The 19,403-nt window shown below is 41.0% G+C and overlaps 2 protein-coding genes across 2 annotated transcripts; both read right to left on the reverse strand.

Annotated features, from left to right (window-relative positions):
* Positions 1-376: 376 nt before the first annotated feature.
* LOC110881983 lies at positions 377-12,258 on the reverse strand. The gene is made up of 3 exons (XM_022130097.1): positions 11,405-12,258; positions 1,414-1,492; positions 377-1,330 (listed from the first exon to the last, which is right to left on the reverse strand). Exons 1-3 carry the CDS (start codon positions 12,256-12,258, stop codon positions 377-379), a joined length of 1,887 nt encoding a protein of 628 aa, XP_021985789.1.
* Positions 12,259-12,262: 4 nt separating this feature from the next.
* On the reverse strand, positions 12,263-13,336 carry LOC110881981. Its single transcript, XM_022130096.1, has one exon. The coding sequence runs from the start codon at positions 13,334-13,336 to the stop codon at positions 12,263-12,265; it is 1,074 nt and encodes a 357-aa protein (XP_021985788.1).
* Between the last annotated feature and the right edge of the window lie 6,067 nt (positions 13,337-19,403).

Here is a 19,403-nt window from a genome sequence, read left to right on the forward strand (position 1 = left end):
TGGTAATAATACTCCATATATGATTGGTGATCAAAGCTTTATTGACATCAGCAATACTTCGAATGCCTAATCCACCTTCCTTTTTGGGTAAACAAACGTCTTTCCAAGCCACTTTCGCTCGAACTCTACCATCAGTTCCCGCATTCCATAAAAATCTTCGGATTCTTTTCTCAAGATCATGAATGATACGAACAGGAATTATAAAGACGGACGCCCAGTATATATGCATAGAGGAGAGGACCGAATTTATAAGTTGAAGCCGACCCGCAAACGACAAAGATTTATTCATCCAGCTCGTAATTTTATGCTCCAACCGATCAACAAGGATCTTACAATCCTTAAAATTTAGCTTAGTGGTAATAAGCGGAACCCCAAGCTACCGAATAGGGAGAACACCTTGTTGAAAGGGCATTACACTCAGAATCTGTTGACGAACCGATGGAGGGACGTTACACAAGAATACCGTGCTCTTTGAAGGGCTCGGAACTAAACCGGAAATACTAGTGAACAACTCAAGAGCATTTTTAACCTTCTTAACCAAGCTGATGTCACCATTAACAAAAATAAACAAATCATCCGCGAATGAGACGTTAATGATTTTCTGCTTAGCGCAGTGAGCATGATATTTAAACGAAGATTCAGCCGCCTTTTGAAGCAATAAAGAGAGCACCTCCATGATAAGCGTGAATAAGTAAGGCGACATGGGATCCCCTTGGCGCAGGCCACGTTTTCCTGGGAAATATCCATGGATATCACCATTAATACTGACCGAATAAGAAGCAGTGGTTACACAGGTCATGATCCACTTAACCATCTTATTATGAAAGCCAAAACGCTGAAGTACCACCTCCAAAAAACTCCAATTCACCGTGTCATATGCTTTCTGGATATCAATCTTAAAGGCACATCTCGGGGGACCTCTATTGAGATGGTAGTTGTGCATGAGCTCCTGAGTGAGAAGGATATTATCAGATATCTTCCTACCCGGCACAAAAGCGGATTGGTTAATCCCCACAAACGACTCCAGGCTACCCTTTATTCTCTCCGTGATAATCTTACTTATGCACTTGTACAGAACATTGCAACAAGAAATTGGACGATAGTCCAATACTGAATCCGCCGTATCTTTCTTTGGAATCAATGACAGAATCGCGTGATTTATTTGTTTCAACAGCTGACCATTATCAAAGAAATCCAACACCGCATTAGTGACCTCCTCACCCACTATATCCCACGCATGTTTAAAAAAGGCTGATGTGTACCCATCAGGACCTGGGGCTTTATTTTCACTAATACTGAACATGGCCTGCTTAATCTCCTCACGCGTAACCTGACGAACCACGTAAAGACATCCTCCAAGTTCACCGATTCAACCGGGTATTCTACCCCCAAGAAGTTTGAATAATGAGAAACCAATGCATCCACAACTCCATCTCCATCATGACGATTACCCGAAGCATCCACAATACTATGAATTTTACATCTTGCATTCCTGCTTTTCACCATATTATAAAAAAAACTTGTATTCGAATCACCGGCACATAAGCATTCCACCTTAGATTTTTGTTTTAAAAAACACTCCTCATCATAAGCCGCTGATTGGAAATCATGAAGACATTGAACCTCCATTTGCCGTAAACTAGCATCCAGAGGGTTTTTATCAATCATCTTCTGGATGTCTGTGACAACTCGAAATTCCAAGATTTCTATTTCGCAATTATTGCACGTTCTTGTATTATTTAGTCGATTGATTTCACAATTGGTTGTTAGGGAATTGTATATGTTTTGATACAATGAGGTGTGTTGTATGATTGTGCATGACTATGTGTTAATTGTGATAAACTTGTCAAATGTATAAACTTGGTGGTGAAACTGTGAAACTATTTGAGATGGTGTACTATTGTAAAATATATTAGTTAAGGGTGTAGAGGGCCATTAGTGAACTTAAACTATACTTAACCCTAAATCATTCACTAAACCTCTCACAAGAATCCAAGCACGTACTTTCATTCCTTTGGCTCTCTAGCAATCATCACCACCATCATTGTTTCTCTAGAATCATTCAAGGTAATTGTTTAATCGTTGTTTGTGATTAATTGTTTATTAATCATTGTAATACTTGTAAACCCTAATTGATTATTTGATTTGTTGTTGTTCTTGATTCTTGATTATGCGAAAACCCTAGCTTTTATATGATGTTCTGTGATTGTGGTTTTGGATTCTGATTATTGGGAATTGACGTTGATTGTTGAGTGATGATTGCCTGATGATTTAGATAAGTGATTTGGTCAAAATGATTGATGATCGATTGATTCTGCATTATGAGAACATGAATTAGGGTTATAGATCATATGAACTATAAGAACGTAACTGTTGAATGTGTGCGTAACTGTTGCAATCGTGATTGTGATTGTCTGAGTTTTGATTCATGAATAAAGTCCGAGTTTCTATAAGTTATTGAGTCTGAGTTTCTTATACAAACACACATGGTCCGAGTTTTTTTGATAGCATATTATGTCCGACCTTAAACTCATTGTGATGTCCGAGGTTTGAATGTGTGATGTTGTCCAAGTTTCTTATCATCAAGTCATGACCGAGTTTAATATGATGTTCATGTCCGAGTTTAATATAATACCACATGACCGAGTTTAATATGATATCACATGTCTGAGTTTAATATGATGTTCATGTCCGAGTTTAATATAATACCACATGACCGAGTTTAATATGATATCACATGTCTGAGTTTAATATGTTGTTACATGTCCGAGTTTAATATGATGTTCATGTCTGAGTTTAATATGTTGTTACATGTCCGAGTTTAATATGTTGTTTCATGTCCGAGTTTAATGGCTCACCTTTGTCCGACCTTTGACACATGAGGGGGTCCGAGTTTCATGAGGAAACCCCCCCCCCATGTCCGACTTTTTACCCTCCACCCATATGATCCGAGTTTCCAATCCCCACACCACCTTTGGTCCGAGTTTCACCCCCTCACTTGTCCGAATTTCGATAGATGGTAAGCATAGGGTCCGAGTTAGTTGGGCCGGTTGGGTTAAGCTTTATCTAATTGGGCCTTGTCTAGACAATGGGCTGCACATGTTTATTAACTAGACTTGAAGTGTGCGAGTACATTATGTGTGTCTGTATACTAACTATTTGAGCTAAACACATATTATACGGTTATTAGACGACACTAGATGAATAGATGAGCTATCATAGATGGGATTGCATGTGTGTGTTACATGTACAATAATGTGCGTTATATGAACAAAGAATACGTTAGACTAAACTATGAAATCAAAGACGTGACGCATGAATTATGTGAATATGATTAACTGTTTGTGTGATGTATGATTCTGTATATGTATAATTGTATGATACTGAATGCAACTGTATGATTCTACATGCGTGAACATTCTATGTGATATCATCATGTACACAATAAACACACAAGACACAACCGCTTGAATGCCAACGATTTGCAAACCCTAATTTGATGCAAACACTTACATCGTATCATGTGCAACACATCCTAGGTCGTGTGTTACGAACTTAGAGATTTATAAACCCTAGAAGCAATAACATACCGAGCAAACCAAGGTGAGTTCACACAGCCAAGGCATGGGGTTCCCAGGGTGGGAATGGGATTTGATTATTTACTGGTACTTATCTATACTGGAACGTAGTGATGTGATTTGATGAACTATTGTACATACTCCACTGTTAGAACTACTACTAGACTAGTAACACTTATTGAACTGATCTTCGCACACCTGCCAAGGGTTGGCCGCGATATTATGACTGACTTCGCACACCTGCCTTTGGAAGGCCGCGAACTGTAATTTACTAATCTTCGCACACCTGCCTGGTAGGCCGCGATACAGGTAAACCTAGTCTAGAATACACGGGATGAACATCCCCTAATATCTTCGCATACCTGCCTGGGAGGCCGCGATGGAAACAAATATGATACATGACATAACGAACGAACATACTACTACTCACACTGTACTATTACGGAACTGTTAACTGTGAACTCGCTCAACTAGTTGTTGATCCTCTGTTACATGCCTTGCAGGTCGTTAGATACATATGGAGCTTGCACAGGGAGGAGCAGGTCGTTGTGGAGCATGGACTATGTTTTGAAACTTTTTGAACTTATGTTACACAATTGGGTTTCCGTACTTATGCTTCCGCTATACTTATAAACTATGATTATGCTTTGAACACCTATCGTATTGAATGATTGGTTTACATTTATTATAATTGGTATAAATTACACGTTCGATATGATTGGTGGCTTGATCCTGGTCAGTCACGCTCCCAAGCGGTGATACTCCGCAGGTGGATTTTGGGGGTGTGACAGATTGGTATCAGAGCCATTGGTTATAGAGAACTTGGTTTTAATATGGGAAAACGTTTTTATTAAAACCAGACTATAACCAGAACAGTGCTCTCAACGATCCACAACGACGCTTCGCTCCACGTGCAAGACTCGACACACTAGGTAATAAGGTTTATATTTATTACCTGCTTGCTGGAACTGCATAGAACTTTGCTTGTAGTATGCATACATTACTTTGCTCACAACTTGTTATTGCTTAAGAACACTTACGTGCTTACACTCTTCTGTCATCGCGCTATTCGCGAACCTTTCTCACTTATGTTGCCTTTGATGTGAAGATCAATGGCCGGACGAATTAACATGACTCAAGCCCAGCTAGAGGCTCTCGTTCAAGCTCAAGTTGCTGCGGCACTTGCAGCTGCTCAAGCAGGTAGTATACCCTGCAGTATAGACACACACTAGGATCCTTAGATCCTACATTAACTCTCGTATTTAACCTTGTCCTATTCGTACACAATAGGTCAACACGCGCAGCAGCCTGTCTGCACTTTCAAGAACTTCATGGACTGTCGTCCAAGCTCATTCAGTGGCACCGAGGGGGCAGTGGGACTCCTCCATTGGTTCGAGAAGCTAGAATCTGTGTTCGAAATGTGTGAATGCCCTGAGGCTCGCAGGGTCAAGTACGCCACTGGCACTTTGGAAGGAATCGCGTTGACTTGGTGGAACGCGCAAGTACAGATCTTAGGGTTGGCAGCTGCTAACGCCACACCCTGGAACGATTTTAAGGAACTTATCAAAAGGGAATATTGCACGCGTCAAGATATTCACAAGTTGGAAGACGAGCTGTATAACTTGAAAATGGTTGGGTCAGAGATCGAAGCCTATACCAAACGGTCGAATGAGCTGGCCGTGCTGTGTCCAACTATGGTGGACCCTCCATACAAGCGCATCGAGATGTATCTCAAGGGGTTGGCACCAGAAATCCAGAGCCATGTTACCTCGGCTAATCTTGACAACATCCAGGAAATTCAGCGCCTTGCTCATCGTATTACAGATCAGGCAGTGGATCAGAACAGGCTGCCAAAACGTGTCAAGGCTACCACTGCTGCTGTCACCACTGCTGCTACTCCCAGTGACAACAAGAGGAAATGGGAGGGGGATTCCAGCAAGGGATCAGTTTCTGTTCAGTCTCAGCAGCGCAAGACAAATGATTACCAGAGTTCGAGTCAGCAATCACCTGGCAGTCAGGGGCAGGGTGGATATCGGGGAGTTCACCCACTGTGTAATAAGTGCAACAGACACCACAGCGGAAGATGTCGCAGGGAACGTTGTCAAAGATGCCTCAAGATGGGTCATGAGGCTAAGGATTGTAGAAGCTCACGGCCAGCAAATCAGAACCAGCAACTCCCACCGCCAGCTCCACAGAACCAGCAGCAGCAACCACAGCGTGGAAACCGGGGATGTTTCCAGTGTGGGGCAGAAGGTCATTACAAACGCGATTGTCCTCAGTTGAACCAGAATCAGAACCACAACAATAACCAGGGCAACGGGAACAACAACAACAACAGGGGAAACAACAACAACAATGGCAACGAGGCAAGAGGTCAAGCTTTCGTGTTAGGACGAGGAGACGCAATGAACGATATTTGAACTTATAACTTAGTTTGGGTTTTCATTATTATGTTTCCGCTACTCAAACAAAGTTTGGTTTGAACATCAATTGTATTGGGTTTTATGAATTATTTTAACTACTATACTTTATGTTTGATATGATGGATGGTTTGATATTATTAAGCGCACCTGCCGTATTTATGGACCTTATGAACAGGGTGTGCAAACCCTATCATGACAAGTTCGTCATTGTCTTCATCGACGACATTCCGATCTACTCCAAGAGTCAGGAGGAGCACGAGCAGCGCTTACGTCTTATCCTGGAACTTCTACGAAAGGAACAACTGTACGCTAAGTTTTCAAAATGCGACTTCTGGCTTCGTGAAGTCCACTTCTTAGGCCATGTGGTGAACAGGGATGGGATTCATGTCGATCCATCCAAGGTGGAATCGATCAAGAACTGGCCTGCACCGCGTACACCGACAGAAATACGCAAATTCTTGGGTTTGGCGGGATATTACAGACGATTCATTAAGGACTTTTCGAAGAACGCGCAGCCGCTTACTATGTTGACGCAGAAAGGTGTCACCTACCGTTGGGGAGATTCCCAGGAAACCGCTTTTCAGTACTTGAAGGATAGGCATTGCAGTGCACCTGTTCTCTCATTGCCGGAGGGCACAGATGACTTCGTGGTTTATTGTGACGCATCGATACAGAGTCTTGGTTGCGTATTGATGCAACGGGATAAGGTTATTGTTTACGCATCGCGACAACTCAAGATTCATGAACGGAATTACACGACACACGATTTAGAGCTGGGAGCCGTTGTTTTCGCGCTTAAGATATGGCGACACTACCTGCACGGTACCAGGTGCACGATTTACACCGATCACAGGAGTCTCGAGCATATCATTAAGCAGAAGGATCTGAACATGCGTCAACGGAGATGGGTTGAACTACTGAACGACTACGAATGCGCCATCAAGTATCATCCAGGCAAGGCCAATGTTGTGGCCGACGCCCTCAGTCGAAAGGACACCCTACCTAAGCGCGTGCGAGCGCTACGGCTTACTATTCAGTCCAGTCTTCCTGCACAGATACGAGCTGCTCAGATAGAAGCATTGAAACCCGAAAACGTCATGGCTGAAGCCTTACGCGGTTCAAGGCAACGAATGGAACAAAAGGAAGACGGCGCCTACTATGTAACGGGGCGTATTTGGGTCCCACTTTATGGCGGTTTACGAGAGCTTGTGATGGCGAAGCACACAAGTCTCGCTACTCGGTACATCCAGGGTCGGACAAAATGTACCACGACATCAGAACTACTTATTGGTGGCCAAGCATGAAGGCCCACATCGCCACCTATGTTGGCAAGTGCCTGACCTGTGCAAGAGTCAAAGTTGAATATCAGAAACCCGCAGGCCTACTTCAGCAACCCAGGATACCACAATGAAAATGGGAAGAAATTTCCATGGATTTCGTTACAGGCCTACCCAGATCCCAGCGTGGGAATGATACTATATGGGTGATCGTGGATCGACTCACCAAGTCTGCACACTTCCTGGCTATAAAGGAAACGGATAAGTTCTCCACTCCCGCAGACATTTATCTTAAAGAAGTTGTTTTGAGGCACGGAGTGCCCACCTCCATTATCTCGGATCGGGATGCACGATTCACGTCAGAGCTATGGCAAGCGATGCACAAATATTTCGGCTCACGATTAGACATGAGCACAGCATATCATCCTCAGACGGATGGGCAGTCTGAGCGAACGATCCAGACTCTTGAAGACATGCTTCAGGCATGTGTTAACGATTTCGGCAACGGCTGGGAAAAACATCTCCCTTTGGTGGAGTTTTCGTATTATAACAGTTATCACACCAGCACACAAGCCGCTCCATTCGAGGCATTGTACGGACGTAAATGCCGGTCACCTCTCTGTTGGGCAGAGGTAGGGGATAGTCAGATTACAGGACCAGAAATGGTAGTTGACGCTACTGAACGGATTGCACAAATACGACAACGCATGGCGGCAGCTCACGACCGTCAGAAAGCCTACGCGGGCAAGCGTAGAAAGCCATTGGAATTTCAGGTCGGGGACCGGGTTTTTACTTAAAGTCTCACCCTGGAAGGGTGTGGCAAACGGGGCAAACTAAATCCGCGGTATGGCGGACCGTTCGAGATCATTGAGAAAATAGGCAAAGTGACCTACAAGCTAAACCTACCAGCTGAACTCGGTGCAGTTCACAACGTGTTTCACGTGTCGAATTTGAAGAAGTGCCTGTCAGATGAGACCCTCATAGTTCCTTTTAAGGAACTCACTATCGACGAGCGGTTGCAGTTCGTCGAGGAATCAGTTGAAATCACGGACCGGGATGTTAAGGTCCTCAAACACAAGAGAATCCCTCTTGTTCGAGTTCGTTGGAACTCCCGACGTGGCCCAGAGTACACCTGGGTACGCGAAGACCAAATGAAAGAAAAGTATCCCCAGTTATTCGGAACTAATGCATCCACTACTGAGGCTGAAGCTACTAATACTGAATTTCGGGACGAAATTCCAAATCAACGGGGGGATGATGTGACACCCCGGGAAAACCAGTGAACAATACAGCTTATCTAGCTTCCTCAGTGAGTGCGTACCAAATTTCGGGACGAAATTTCTTTTAAGTTGGGGATAATGTGACAACTCGAAATTCCAAGATTTCTATTTCGCAATTATTGCACGTTCTTGTATTATTTAGTCGATTGATTTCACAATTGGTTGTTAGGGAATTGTATATGTTTTGATACAATGAGGTGTGTTGTATGATTGTGCATGACTATGTGTTAATTGTGATAAACTTGTCAAATGTATAAACTTGGTGGTGAAACTGTGAAACTATTTGAGATGGTGTACTATTGTAAAATATATTAGTTAAGGGTGTAGAGGGCCATTAGTGAACTTAAACTATACTTAACCCTAAATCATTCACTAAACCTCTCACAAGAATCCAAGCACGTACTTTCATTCCTTTGGCTCTCTAGCAATCATCACCACCATCATTGTTTCTCTAGAATCATTCAAGGTAATTGTTTAATCGTTGTTTGTGATTAATTGTTTATTAATCATTGTAATACTTGTAAACCCTAATTGATTATTTGATTTGTTGTTGTTCTTGATTCTTGATTATGCGAAAACCCTAGCTTTTATATGATGTTCTGTGATTGTGGTTTTGGATTCTGATTATTGGGAATTGGCGTTGATTGTTGAGTGATGATTGCCTGATGATTTAGATAAGTGATTTGGTCAAAATGATTGATGATCGATTGATTCTGCATTATGAGAACATGAATTAGGGTTATAGATCATATGAACTATAAGAACGTAACTGTTGAATGTGTGCGTAACTGTTGCAATCGTGATTGTGATTGTCTGAGTTTTGATTCATGAATAAAGTCCGAGTTTCTATAAGTTATTGAGTCTGAGTTTCTTATACAAACACACATGGTCCGAGTTTTTTTGATAGCATATTATGTCCGACCTTAAACTCATTGTGATGTCCGAGGTTTGAATGTGTGATGTTGTCCAAGTTTCTTATCATCAAGTCATGACCGAGTTTAATATGATGTTCATGTCCGAGTTTAATATAATACCACATGACCGAGTTTAATATGATATCACATGTCTGAGTTTAATATGATGTTCATGTCCGAGTTTAATATAATACCACATGACCGAGTTTAATATGATATCACATGTCTGAGTTTAATATGTTGTTACATGTCCGAGTTTAATATGATGTTCATGTCTGAGTTTAATATGTTGTTACATGTCCGAGTTTAATATGTTGTTTCATGTCTGAGTTTAATGGCTCACCTTTGTCCGACCTTTGACACATGAGGGGGTCCGAGTTTCATGAGGAAACCCCCCCCCCCATGTTCGACTTTTTACCCTCCACCCATATGATCCGAGTTTCCAATCCCCACACCACCTTTGGTCCGAGTTTCACCCCCTCACTTGTCCGAATTTCGATAGATGGTAAGCATAGGGTCCGAGTTAGTTGGGCCGGTTGGGTTAAGCTTTATCTAATTGGGCCTTGTCTAGACAATGGGCTGCACATGTTTATTAACTAGACTTGAAGTGTGCGAGTACATTATGTGTGTCTGTATACTGACTATTTGAGCTAAACACATATTATACGGTTATTAGACGACACTAGATGAATAGATGAGCTATCATAGATGGGATTGCATGTGTGTGTTACATGTACAATAATGTGCGTTATATGAACAAAGAATACGTTAGACTAAACTATGAAATCAAAGACGTGACGCATGAATTATGTGAATATGATTAACTGTTTGTGTGATGTATGATTCTGTATATGTATAATTGTATGATACTGAATGCAACTGTATGATTCTACATGCGTGAACATTCTATGTGATATCATCGTGTACACAATAAACACACAAGACACAACCGCTTGAATGCCAACGATTTGCAAACCCTAATTTGATGCAAACACTTACATTGTATCATGTGCAACACATCCTAGGTTGTGTGTTACGGACTTAGAGATTTATAAACCCTAGAAGCAATAACATACCGAGCAAACCAAGGTGAGTTCACACAGCCAAGGCATGGGGTTCCCAGGGTGGGAATGGGATTTGATTATTTACTGGTACTTATCTATACTGGAACGTAGTGATGTGATTTGATGAACTATTGTACATACTCCACTGTTAGAACTACTACTAGACTAGTAACACTTATTGAACTGATCTTCGCACACCTGCCAAGGGTTGGCCGCGATATTATGACTGACTTCGCACACCTGCCTTTGGAAGGCCGCGAACTGTAATTTACTAATCTTCGCACACCTGCCTGGTAGGCCGCGATACAGGTAAACCTAGTCTAGAATACACGGGATGAACATCCCCTAATATCTTCGCATACCTGCCTGGGAGGCCGCGATGGAAACAAATATGATACATGACATAACGAACGAACATACTACTACTCACACTGTACTATTACTGAACTGTTAACTGTGAACTCGCTCAACTAGTTGTTGATCCTCTGTTACATGCCTTGCAGGTCGTTAGATACATATGGAGCTTGCACAGGGAGGAGCAGGTCGTTGTGGAGCATGGACTATGTTTTGAAACTTATTGAACTTATGTTACACAATTGGGTTTCCGTACTTATGCTTCCGCTATACTTATAAACTATGATTATGCTTTGAACACCTATCGTATTGAATGATTGGTTTACATTTATTATAATTGGTATAAATTACACGTTCGATATGATTGGTGGCTTGATCCTGGTCAGTCACGCTCCCAAGCGGTGATACTCCGCAGGTGGATTTTGGGGGTGTGACAATGTCATCCAAGTTTTTCCTCAACTCAATCACCTTTGTATGGAGATTCCCCTGATCAAATAAAATTCTTCTCATATACGGCTTTAGGCTCCTTAGTTTCTTCATAACCGAGAACATGTGAACTCCATCAATGCTCTTCGACCATTCCTGGACAACATACTTTCTGAATTCAGGCTTGGCAGTAATAAAGTTAGGAAATTTGAACGGTTTAGCACGATTTGCCACACTTATGTTCGTCTTTAAAATGCACGGAGAGTGATCAGACACTCTATACGGCTGGTACATGGCATAAGCGTCTGGAAAAATCTCAAGGAACTTAAAGTTACCCATAACCCGATCAATCTTCTTCAAGAGCCCCACGCCATTTTTTGGTTTTTGAGTCCAAGTATAGTGAAGGCCGTGCCCTTTGATATCAAACAGCTCCAACTTCTGAATACATTCATTAAACTCCCTCATGCTTATTGTATGTTTCGAAGGCCCATAAAGCGAGTCCTCATGATAAAGAGTCGTGTTAAAATCCCCCATCACAAACCAGGGCTTATTATAACACAGACTATTATGCTTACATAGATCATCCCATAGGGCCCTCCGTTCCTGATACTTATTTTCGGCATACACAAACGAGCCAAAGAGAACTTTCTTATCGGCCTTGAAAATCAGTTGAACATGTATCACTTGATCCGATTGTGCCAAAACCATGAGATCTACCGAATCCGTATCCCAACCCAAAATAATTCTAGTGCCTCGACTACATTGACCACCATTTGAAGTCCAATTCCATTTTCTAAACACATTTTTGCAAACTTTAACCAGTTTCGTAACTTCCACATGAGACTCTAAGATAGCACAAACTTTTAAATTATTTTCAGCTACAAGAACACGAACCTCACTTTGTTTCAGGGGTCGGTTCAAACCCCTAATGTTCCAGGCCATAATACTATCCATTCAAACCGATGTGACCGGGAGTGCTTGCCCCCTCAGCTTGTGTATCATGATTCGCATTCCTCATAAAGTTTGACATCTCCGTTGGAATTACTTCTTCCACTTCGTCATCCAGCCGACTTGATTTTCCCTTATCTTCATTCGGATTAGCCTTAGGATTCTTGATTTCTCCCACCTTCTCTTCATCCGTTTTGGCCAGCACATCAAAGTTATTCTTAACATGCACATTACCTGATGTAGTATAAGATCCCGTGTCATTCTTCGTTCCCGACGTACTTGGCTGCTGACTTTTAATCTTTGGTTTGTAAATAACTTTTGGTTTTTGTTTCTTACCCATCTTAGCTAGTCTCCTTTTATCCGTAACAAAGCCCTCCTCATCCACCACTACCTGCTTAAGCTTTGCATTGGTATTCTTTGCACAATTATGGTCATTGTGACCAAAAATACAGCATAACGAACACCGTTGTTGCTTCCATTCGTACTCCTCATCAACTTGTTCCATAATGTAGCCCTCCTCGTCTAGTTTCGGGATAGCAATCAAAATATGTTCCTTGAGCTCATTATCGGCGTTAATCTCTACCATAGCTCTAGCAAAACTGCTACGGCCCCAATTGTCAGCACACATGTCAGCCGTGAAGCTATCCAGACGTTTTGGCACACCAATCTTAGATGCCAATAAGCTCAATCCATCATCCGTATACACCGCGATAGGAACATTATGGAGTTTCACCCACACAGGGACTGCTTTAATACCATCCTTTTTTAGAGTAGCCGATGGCGTCCAAACATTTAGAAACAATGGAATTTTTCTGATTAACCAGGGGCCACCTTCCAGCACCTTCTGCATACCATCCTGAGAATCAAACTTAAAGAAAAAGAAACCGTTGGAGTTCATCATAATCTTCTCAAATCCAAACTTCGACCATACATTTTTTGCATAGTACTCTACCACCGGAAAAGGTAGCCGATTACCTAAGAAGTAGCCGTACAAGACATTATCAAATCTCTCCTGGACCTTTTTAACAACTTCCCTAGGTATAACAACATCAGCACCTTCTCGGGTCTCCATAGATTCCATAAGTCTAAAATTAATCTCTCTCTTATTTCGAACAGTCGACTTAAGTTTATCAGCATAAGAGCTAGGTTTCTGATATACCTGATTCTGTCCATCGTCACTACCGTTAGTTTGGGTTTGAGAAGATTATCAGCATAAGAGCTAGGTTTCTGATGTCGTGTCATGATGTATAGTAGACTAGGTTATGGGGTATTATAGGTCTTTGGTTTTTTGTTTTTGTTTTACATATATGGGGCATGTCCTGTATATGAACTAGTGTGGAACACATCCTCACTACTTGTTTTTATTTGCGGTTGCATTTTAATAGAATCACCGGGGTAACCCTTTACCCAAAAAAAACTTCATTTACCATGGATTTGAAACAATTGATTCTGTTACAACACTCCCCGACATTTCCGCCATGTTTTGTATGTTCCACGTGGTCGGGGTGTGACAGAAAAGTTGGTATCAGAGCCAATGGTTATAGGGAATTAGGTTATCAGAGCCACGTTTTGTATGCTTTCTGATATGCCTTGATCTATCCTTATAGATTCTTTATTCCCAAAATATAGGCGACTTCACCAAGATCCTTAATGGAAGAACAACTTCCAAGCCAGGCTTTTATACCTTCCATGGTTGGAATGTTATTTCCAAATAGTAGAATGTCATCAATATATAATACTAAGAAAGTAATAATGCTCCCACTAGCCTTCTTATACACACAAGCTTCATCGCCTTTCTTGATGAATCCATATTCCCTAATTTCTTCATCAAAATGGTGATTCCAACTTCTAGATGCTTGTTTCAATCCATAGATTGATTTCTTTAACTTGCATACTTTGTTAGGATGTTTTGGATCGACAAAACCTTCAGGCTGAACCATATAGACATCTTCCTCAAGATATCTATTAAGGAAAGTCGTTTTGAGATCCATTTGCTAAATCTCATAATCATATTGTGCAATTATGGCAAATGATATCCTAGTTGACTTTAACATCGCCACAGGTGAGAAGGTCTCATCGTAATCAACCCTTTGAGTTTGAGTGAAACCTTTTGCTACAAGTCTCGCTTTACAAGTATCCAAGTTACCATGCATATCGGTTTCCTTCCTAAAAACCCACTTACTTCCAACTACTTTGGAGTTAAGAGGTGTTACAACCAGTTCCCATACTTGGTTGTTATACATGGACTGCATCTTTACGTTCATGGCTTCAAGCCATTTGTCACAATCAGATTCTGATATTGCATCATGGTATGTGGTAGTTTTTGTATTTGATCCTAATTCTAAAATTCGATATCAAGGGAATGGCTGAAATTTTGAGAGAGGAGTAAGCGGGAAGATCTGTACGATTTCCCTTGTTTTTTCTTGTGATGTTATGCATAACAGTCTGTGATTAGATCTTGATCTTTCAAGAATCTATAACGAACTCGTTAGCATTAGGGATCAATTAAGAACAAGGGTTTCACTTTTGTTTTTTTCTTCATAATCGCCGCCTTAGTAATATATTCTGAAACCCTAATTTATTAATCTGGTAGCCATTGATTGCGGTTAATTGAGATTAACTTAGCTAGATTGATGACACTAGTTTAATCGATCAAGGGTTGAGGTTTTGTTCTAGGGTTTAAAGGATTACGGGTTCTATTTTCTTGGGAGTTCGGGTTCTTGTTTAGTGAAAGATTTACTCTTGTCGGCCGGTTAGGGTTTATTGCTTGCATGGAGGGAAAAAGTGATGGGGTTAAACCTTTGGATCAAGGTACTCCTGGGAATGATGATAACACACCACCGGTTCGTGGGATTGGGCTGCGAGTAACAAATATTGAGGGTAATCCTATGATGCCGAGACGTGGTATGTACTCTACTAATAATACGTCGGTGATAGATGGGTTGTTTGAGTTTTCGAAACCTGTGGAATTGGATGCTACGTGGGGATATGGAGGTGGGTATACGGCTGCCAAGATGGATGCCCATGCAAACCTTAGTTCGAGTAACGTGGTGAATAATATAGCCAAATTTTCTTATGCGGACAAGGTTAAAACGCAGACATCGCTGAAAAGAGAGGTTAACTTCCGAAAGTTGGATGCTACAGAGACGGTTCAGGATGCTGATGTGCTTATTCCTCGAGAGGTAATTAAAAAGGTCCAGGATAAATTTGAGAACGTTTTGTATGGCTATTTTTTGGGTAATCGATTACCATTTCCTGTTGTGGAATATTATGCAAAAAATGTGTGGGCTAAGTATGGATTCTCTAAACTTATGATGAATAAGGATGGTTTCTTTTTCTTTAAGTTTGATACAAAAGAGGGCATGGCTAAAGTATTGGAAAGGGGACCATGGTTGATCAGGAAAGTGCCGTTGTTTTTAAATGTCTGGTCTCCGGCTGTCAGCTTAAGAAAAGAGGGTATTAAGTCGATTCCGGTATGGGTAATGATGTATAATGTTCCGATTGCTATTTATAGATGATGGCTTGAGTTTGTTGGCTTCTAAGATAGGTATTCCGAAAAGATTAGATGGGTATACGGCGAATATGTGTGCGGATAACTGGGGAAGGAGCAGTTTTGCAAGGGCTCTAATTGAAATAGATGCGGAGAATGAACTAAAAGACCATATCATTGTTGCTATTCCGAAACTAGAGGAAGAGGGATACATCACAGAAAAGGTGAAAGTGGAGTATGAATGGCAGCATCAGAGATGCTCTTTGTGTTGTATCTTTGGCCACAACGATCAGACATGTGCCAAGAATGTTCAAAATAAAGCTAAACAAGTGGTTGTTGATGAGGAGGGGTTTACTACTGATAAGAGGAAGGTGGCGAGAGTGGGTATGATGCAGAAAAGGCAAAAGCAAAAATTTATCTACAAACCTAAGATGAATAAATCAGGGCCGAGCACATCGGGTACTAAGGAGGGTAATGTAAACGATCTAGAAAATCAAAGGGTAAAGACTCAAAACTCGTTTGATGTTTTGTCAAAGGGGGATGGGGATACGGAAGTTGGTAATAAAAGTCCGGTTATTGAGGTTAGGGCTGGTGAAAAAAATGGTAATGGCACAAGTTCTCGTGTAGAGGAAGAGGTTGTGGAAACTGTTTCGACTGAAATGTCTGAGTTTATGCGGCATGATCAATGTAAGTATTCTGAGGGCGCAAGCACTCCCGGTCATATTGGTTTTAATGGATAGTATAGCCTCATGGAATATAAGGGGTTTGAATAATGGCACAAGTTCTCGTGTAGAGGAAGAGGTTGTGGAAACTGTTCCGACTGAAATGTCTGAGTTTATGCGGCATGATCAATGTAAGTATTCTGAGGGGGCAAGCACTCCCGGTCATATTGGTTTTAAAGGATAGTATAGCCTCATGGAATATAAGGGGTTTGAATCGACCCCTGAAACAAAGTGAGGTTCGTGCCCTGTGTCACACCCCGACCACGTAAAACAACAAAACGTGGCGGAAACGTCGGGGAGTGTTGTAACAGAATCATTGTTTCACAACCATGGAATAAATAGTTTCGTTTTATTGAATTATTGAACTAAATGTTTTGATACAAATTAGATAAATACAACTATTATCCTCCAAGTTTTAAAGTCGCTAAGGCCTTGTCCATTCCTATGTGAGAATACACCAATATCATCATCAAATGCCATCAACTAATGTACCTGAAACACATGTGAAAATAGGTACGTCAGCATAAAAATGCCGGCGAGTACATAGGTTTTGTATGAGTTTCAGATTCATGGCTCGTTTTACATATTGCAATACTTATTTAAAAACCTTGTTTTGAAAAGTATAGTATTGCGACATAAATAACCAACTCAAATCAAATTGGTTATATTTTATAAAAATCTCGTAGCCATGATTCTTAACCCCAAAACATTTGTTTAATTAAATCCAGATTTGTAAATCGTTTATGGAATAAAACTCGAATAGTATAATATATTGTTGGAAAACCTTGTATTACAACTTTGTTTTGTTTACGATTGCCCAAGTGATCTAGATAACGCAACGATATATAATGTATTAAAAGCACTTATATATAGGAAGTACCAGCGGCGTATCCACCATGCTTTTAACACATTATACCCGCCCCGTTACCTAATCACTTCCCTAACCCAACGGTTCAAACAGATTCAAACAGTTCGTGTCAATCAACGGTTACAAACGGTTCACATAGTCAAATAGTCACTAACGGTTCACATAGTCAAATGGTTACAAACGGTTCACATAATCCAACGGATCATCTAGTCAACGGTTATAAACGGTTCACATAATCAATGGTTACTAGCGGTTCACATAGTCAAATGGTTACCAACGGTTCATATGATCAAATGGTTACAACGCTTCAAATGATCATATGGTTACAACGGTTCAAAATGTAAAACAATGTGTCCATATGCTGGATGAGCATATGCGACAAAATGTAGTATATGGAAATCAATGTGCTAGCATGTTAAGTGAACATACATAGCAAAACATAATGAAATCGTGTACTAATAATGTACTATTGAACATAGTAAGTATATGATATAAAAACATGGGAAACATGAAAGTATCAAGTAGGCACATGTGTTCCACCCCAAAACAGTTTGAAAACAGTAAAAGAGGGGACTATGTACTCACCTGAGGGTGCTTAGAAGTCTTGAACAACAACCAAGCAAAGCTAGAGTGATTAGGGAATCAAACGGCACCCTATATAGGTAACTATGTAAATAACCGGACCTAAATCGGGAGATAGGATAGAATGAGGTTCTATAAATCAAATGAGTAATTGAACTCATATGGTATGATTTAATAGACCCTACATTCTGATTGAAAGGCCTACCTAAGTGCTTTTGACCCGTTTTGACACGTTATGGTAACATAAGCTACTATAAGGCGTCGTTAGCGTAAAACTATGTTCGGACGGTAATCTATGTGCTATGCCAAGTCTTACATGCCCAATTATCCCTAAACATGTTACTAAATCAGATTACTTGTCAAAAATATGTTCACATAGTCAAATTACGGATTCTAGCTTCAAAAGGGCATTTTGGTCATTTACTATGGGCATACAAGCTAACTAGCAAATGACTAACCGATCCTATGTGATCGATCATAAGGTATAACCTCAGTGGTTATTCCCTATGCAACTATGATCACTAACTAAGCTTGGTCGGATCCTAACGATCGACCAAACGGGTAGGGTTCGGAAGTATAAGCGGTTGTTTAGTCCGCGTATCTTACAACCCTAAACAAGCACAAACTAATAGTGTCGAGTTAGACATGTCAAAACATGTCTAACCTACTGATTTGGTATCAAAACAAAGTGTTTTGATACCCTAAAGTAGTTCCGAGGCAAAATGCGTGCTAAAACGCATTTTGACCGAAACTTTGACTCGACACTACAACTAGATAACGTGGTAATCAGCGGTTATAATCGCGAAGGATTATAACTATCGTGATTACAATCACGTGTCAAAGTTCAATTGAACTTTGACTTGACCAATTGATGGTCAAAACCGAAAGTCAAACTGTTGGCCAAACTGTTTGACTTTCTGCACTACATAAGGAAAAAGCAAGAAAAAGAATGAAAGAAGGCTCACAATAGTCCTTGCTATCTTTTCTACAAAGAAGACAAGTCCCAAATGCTTGAGAGAGAGCTCCAAAGCAGATGTGAAGAGAGGAATGAGAAGAATGAGCAAGGAATGAATGAAATGGATGGGCTATTTATACTTGTGGTGATGCTCTAGGATCATCACAAGTGGTTTGTTTAGCCATTAAGGAAAAAAATCTCATCCATACAAGTGTTAGGAGCAGGTGCAAAGCCTTGGAGAGGTGGTAACTTGGTTACCACACAAAGAAATTGCAAGTTTGGCCCCTGAAATTACAAACTGTTGCTGAAAACACACATTCTGCCCAGATGAGGCACTCGCGTAGCGCTAGGGCATAGGCCTTAGGGCTCGCGCTACGCTAGCATGTATCAGGTTCAGCAAAGTTTCAAAATTGACAGAAATGGTCCCTGCACGTGTTTAAAGCCTTTTTCGATGCGTTTAAACCTCGTTAACCTCATTTCAAGGCTCTAAAATGAAGTTAAAGCATAGGGGACTCAAAACAT

This window comes from Helianthus annuus, chromosome 10 (assembly GCF_002127325.2).
Source record: "Helianthus annuus cultivar XRQ/B chromosome 10, HanXRQr2.0-SUNRISE, whole genome shotgun sequence".
Taxonomy (NCBI): domain Eukaryota; kingdom Viridiplantae; phylum Streptophyta; class Magnoliopsida; order Asterales; family Asteraceae; genus Helianthus; species Helianthus annuus.

Coding starts and splice junctions, on each gene's coding strand:
- LOC110881983 (XM_022130097.1), bottom strand. CDS start 12,258: ATGGCCTGGAACATTAGGGGTTTGAACCGACCCCTGAAACAAAGTGAG. Junction 1,493..11,404: donor AAACTAAGGAGCCTAAAGCC/GTATATGAGAAG, acceptor GGTGAAAAGCAG/GAATGCAAGATGTAAAATTC. Junction 1,331..1,413: donor ATGGAGTTGTGGATGCATTG/GTTTCTCATTAT, acceptor GTGGTTCGTCAG/GTTACGCGTGAGGAGATTAA.
- LOC110881981 (XM_022130096.1), bottom strand. CDS start 13,336: ATGGAGACCCGAGAAGGTGCTGATGTTGTTATACCTAGGGAAGTTGTT.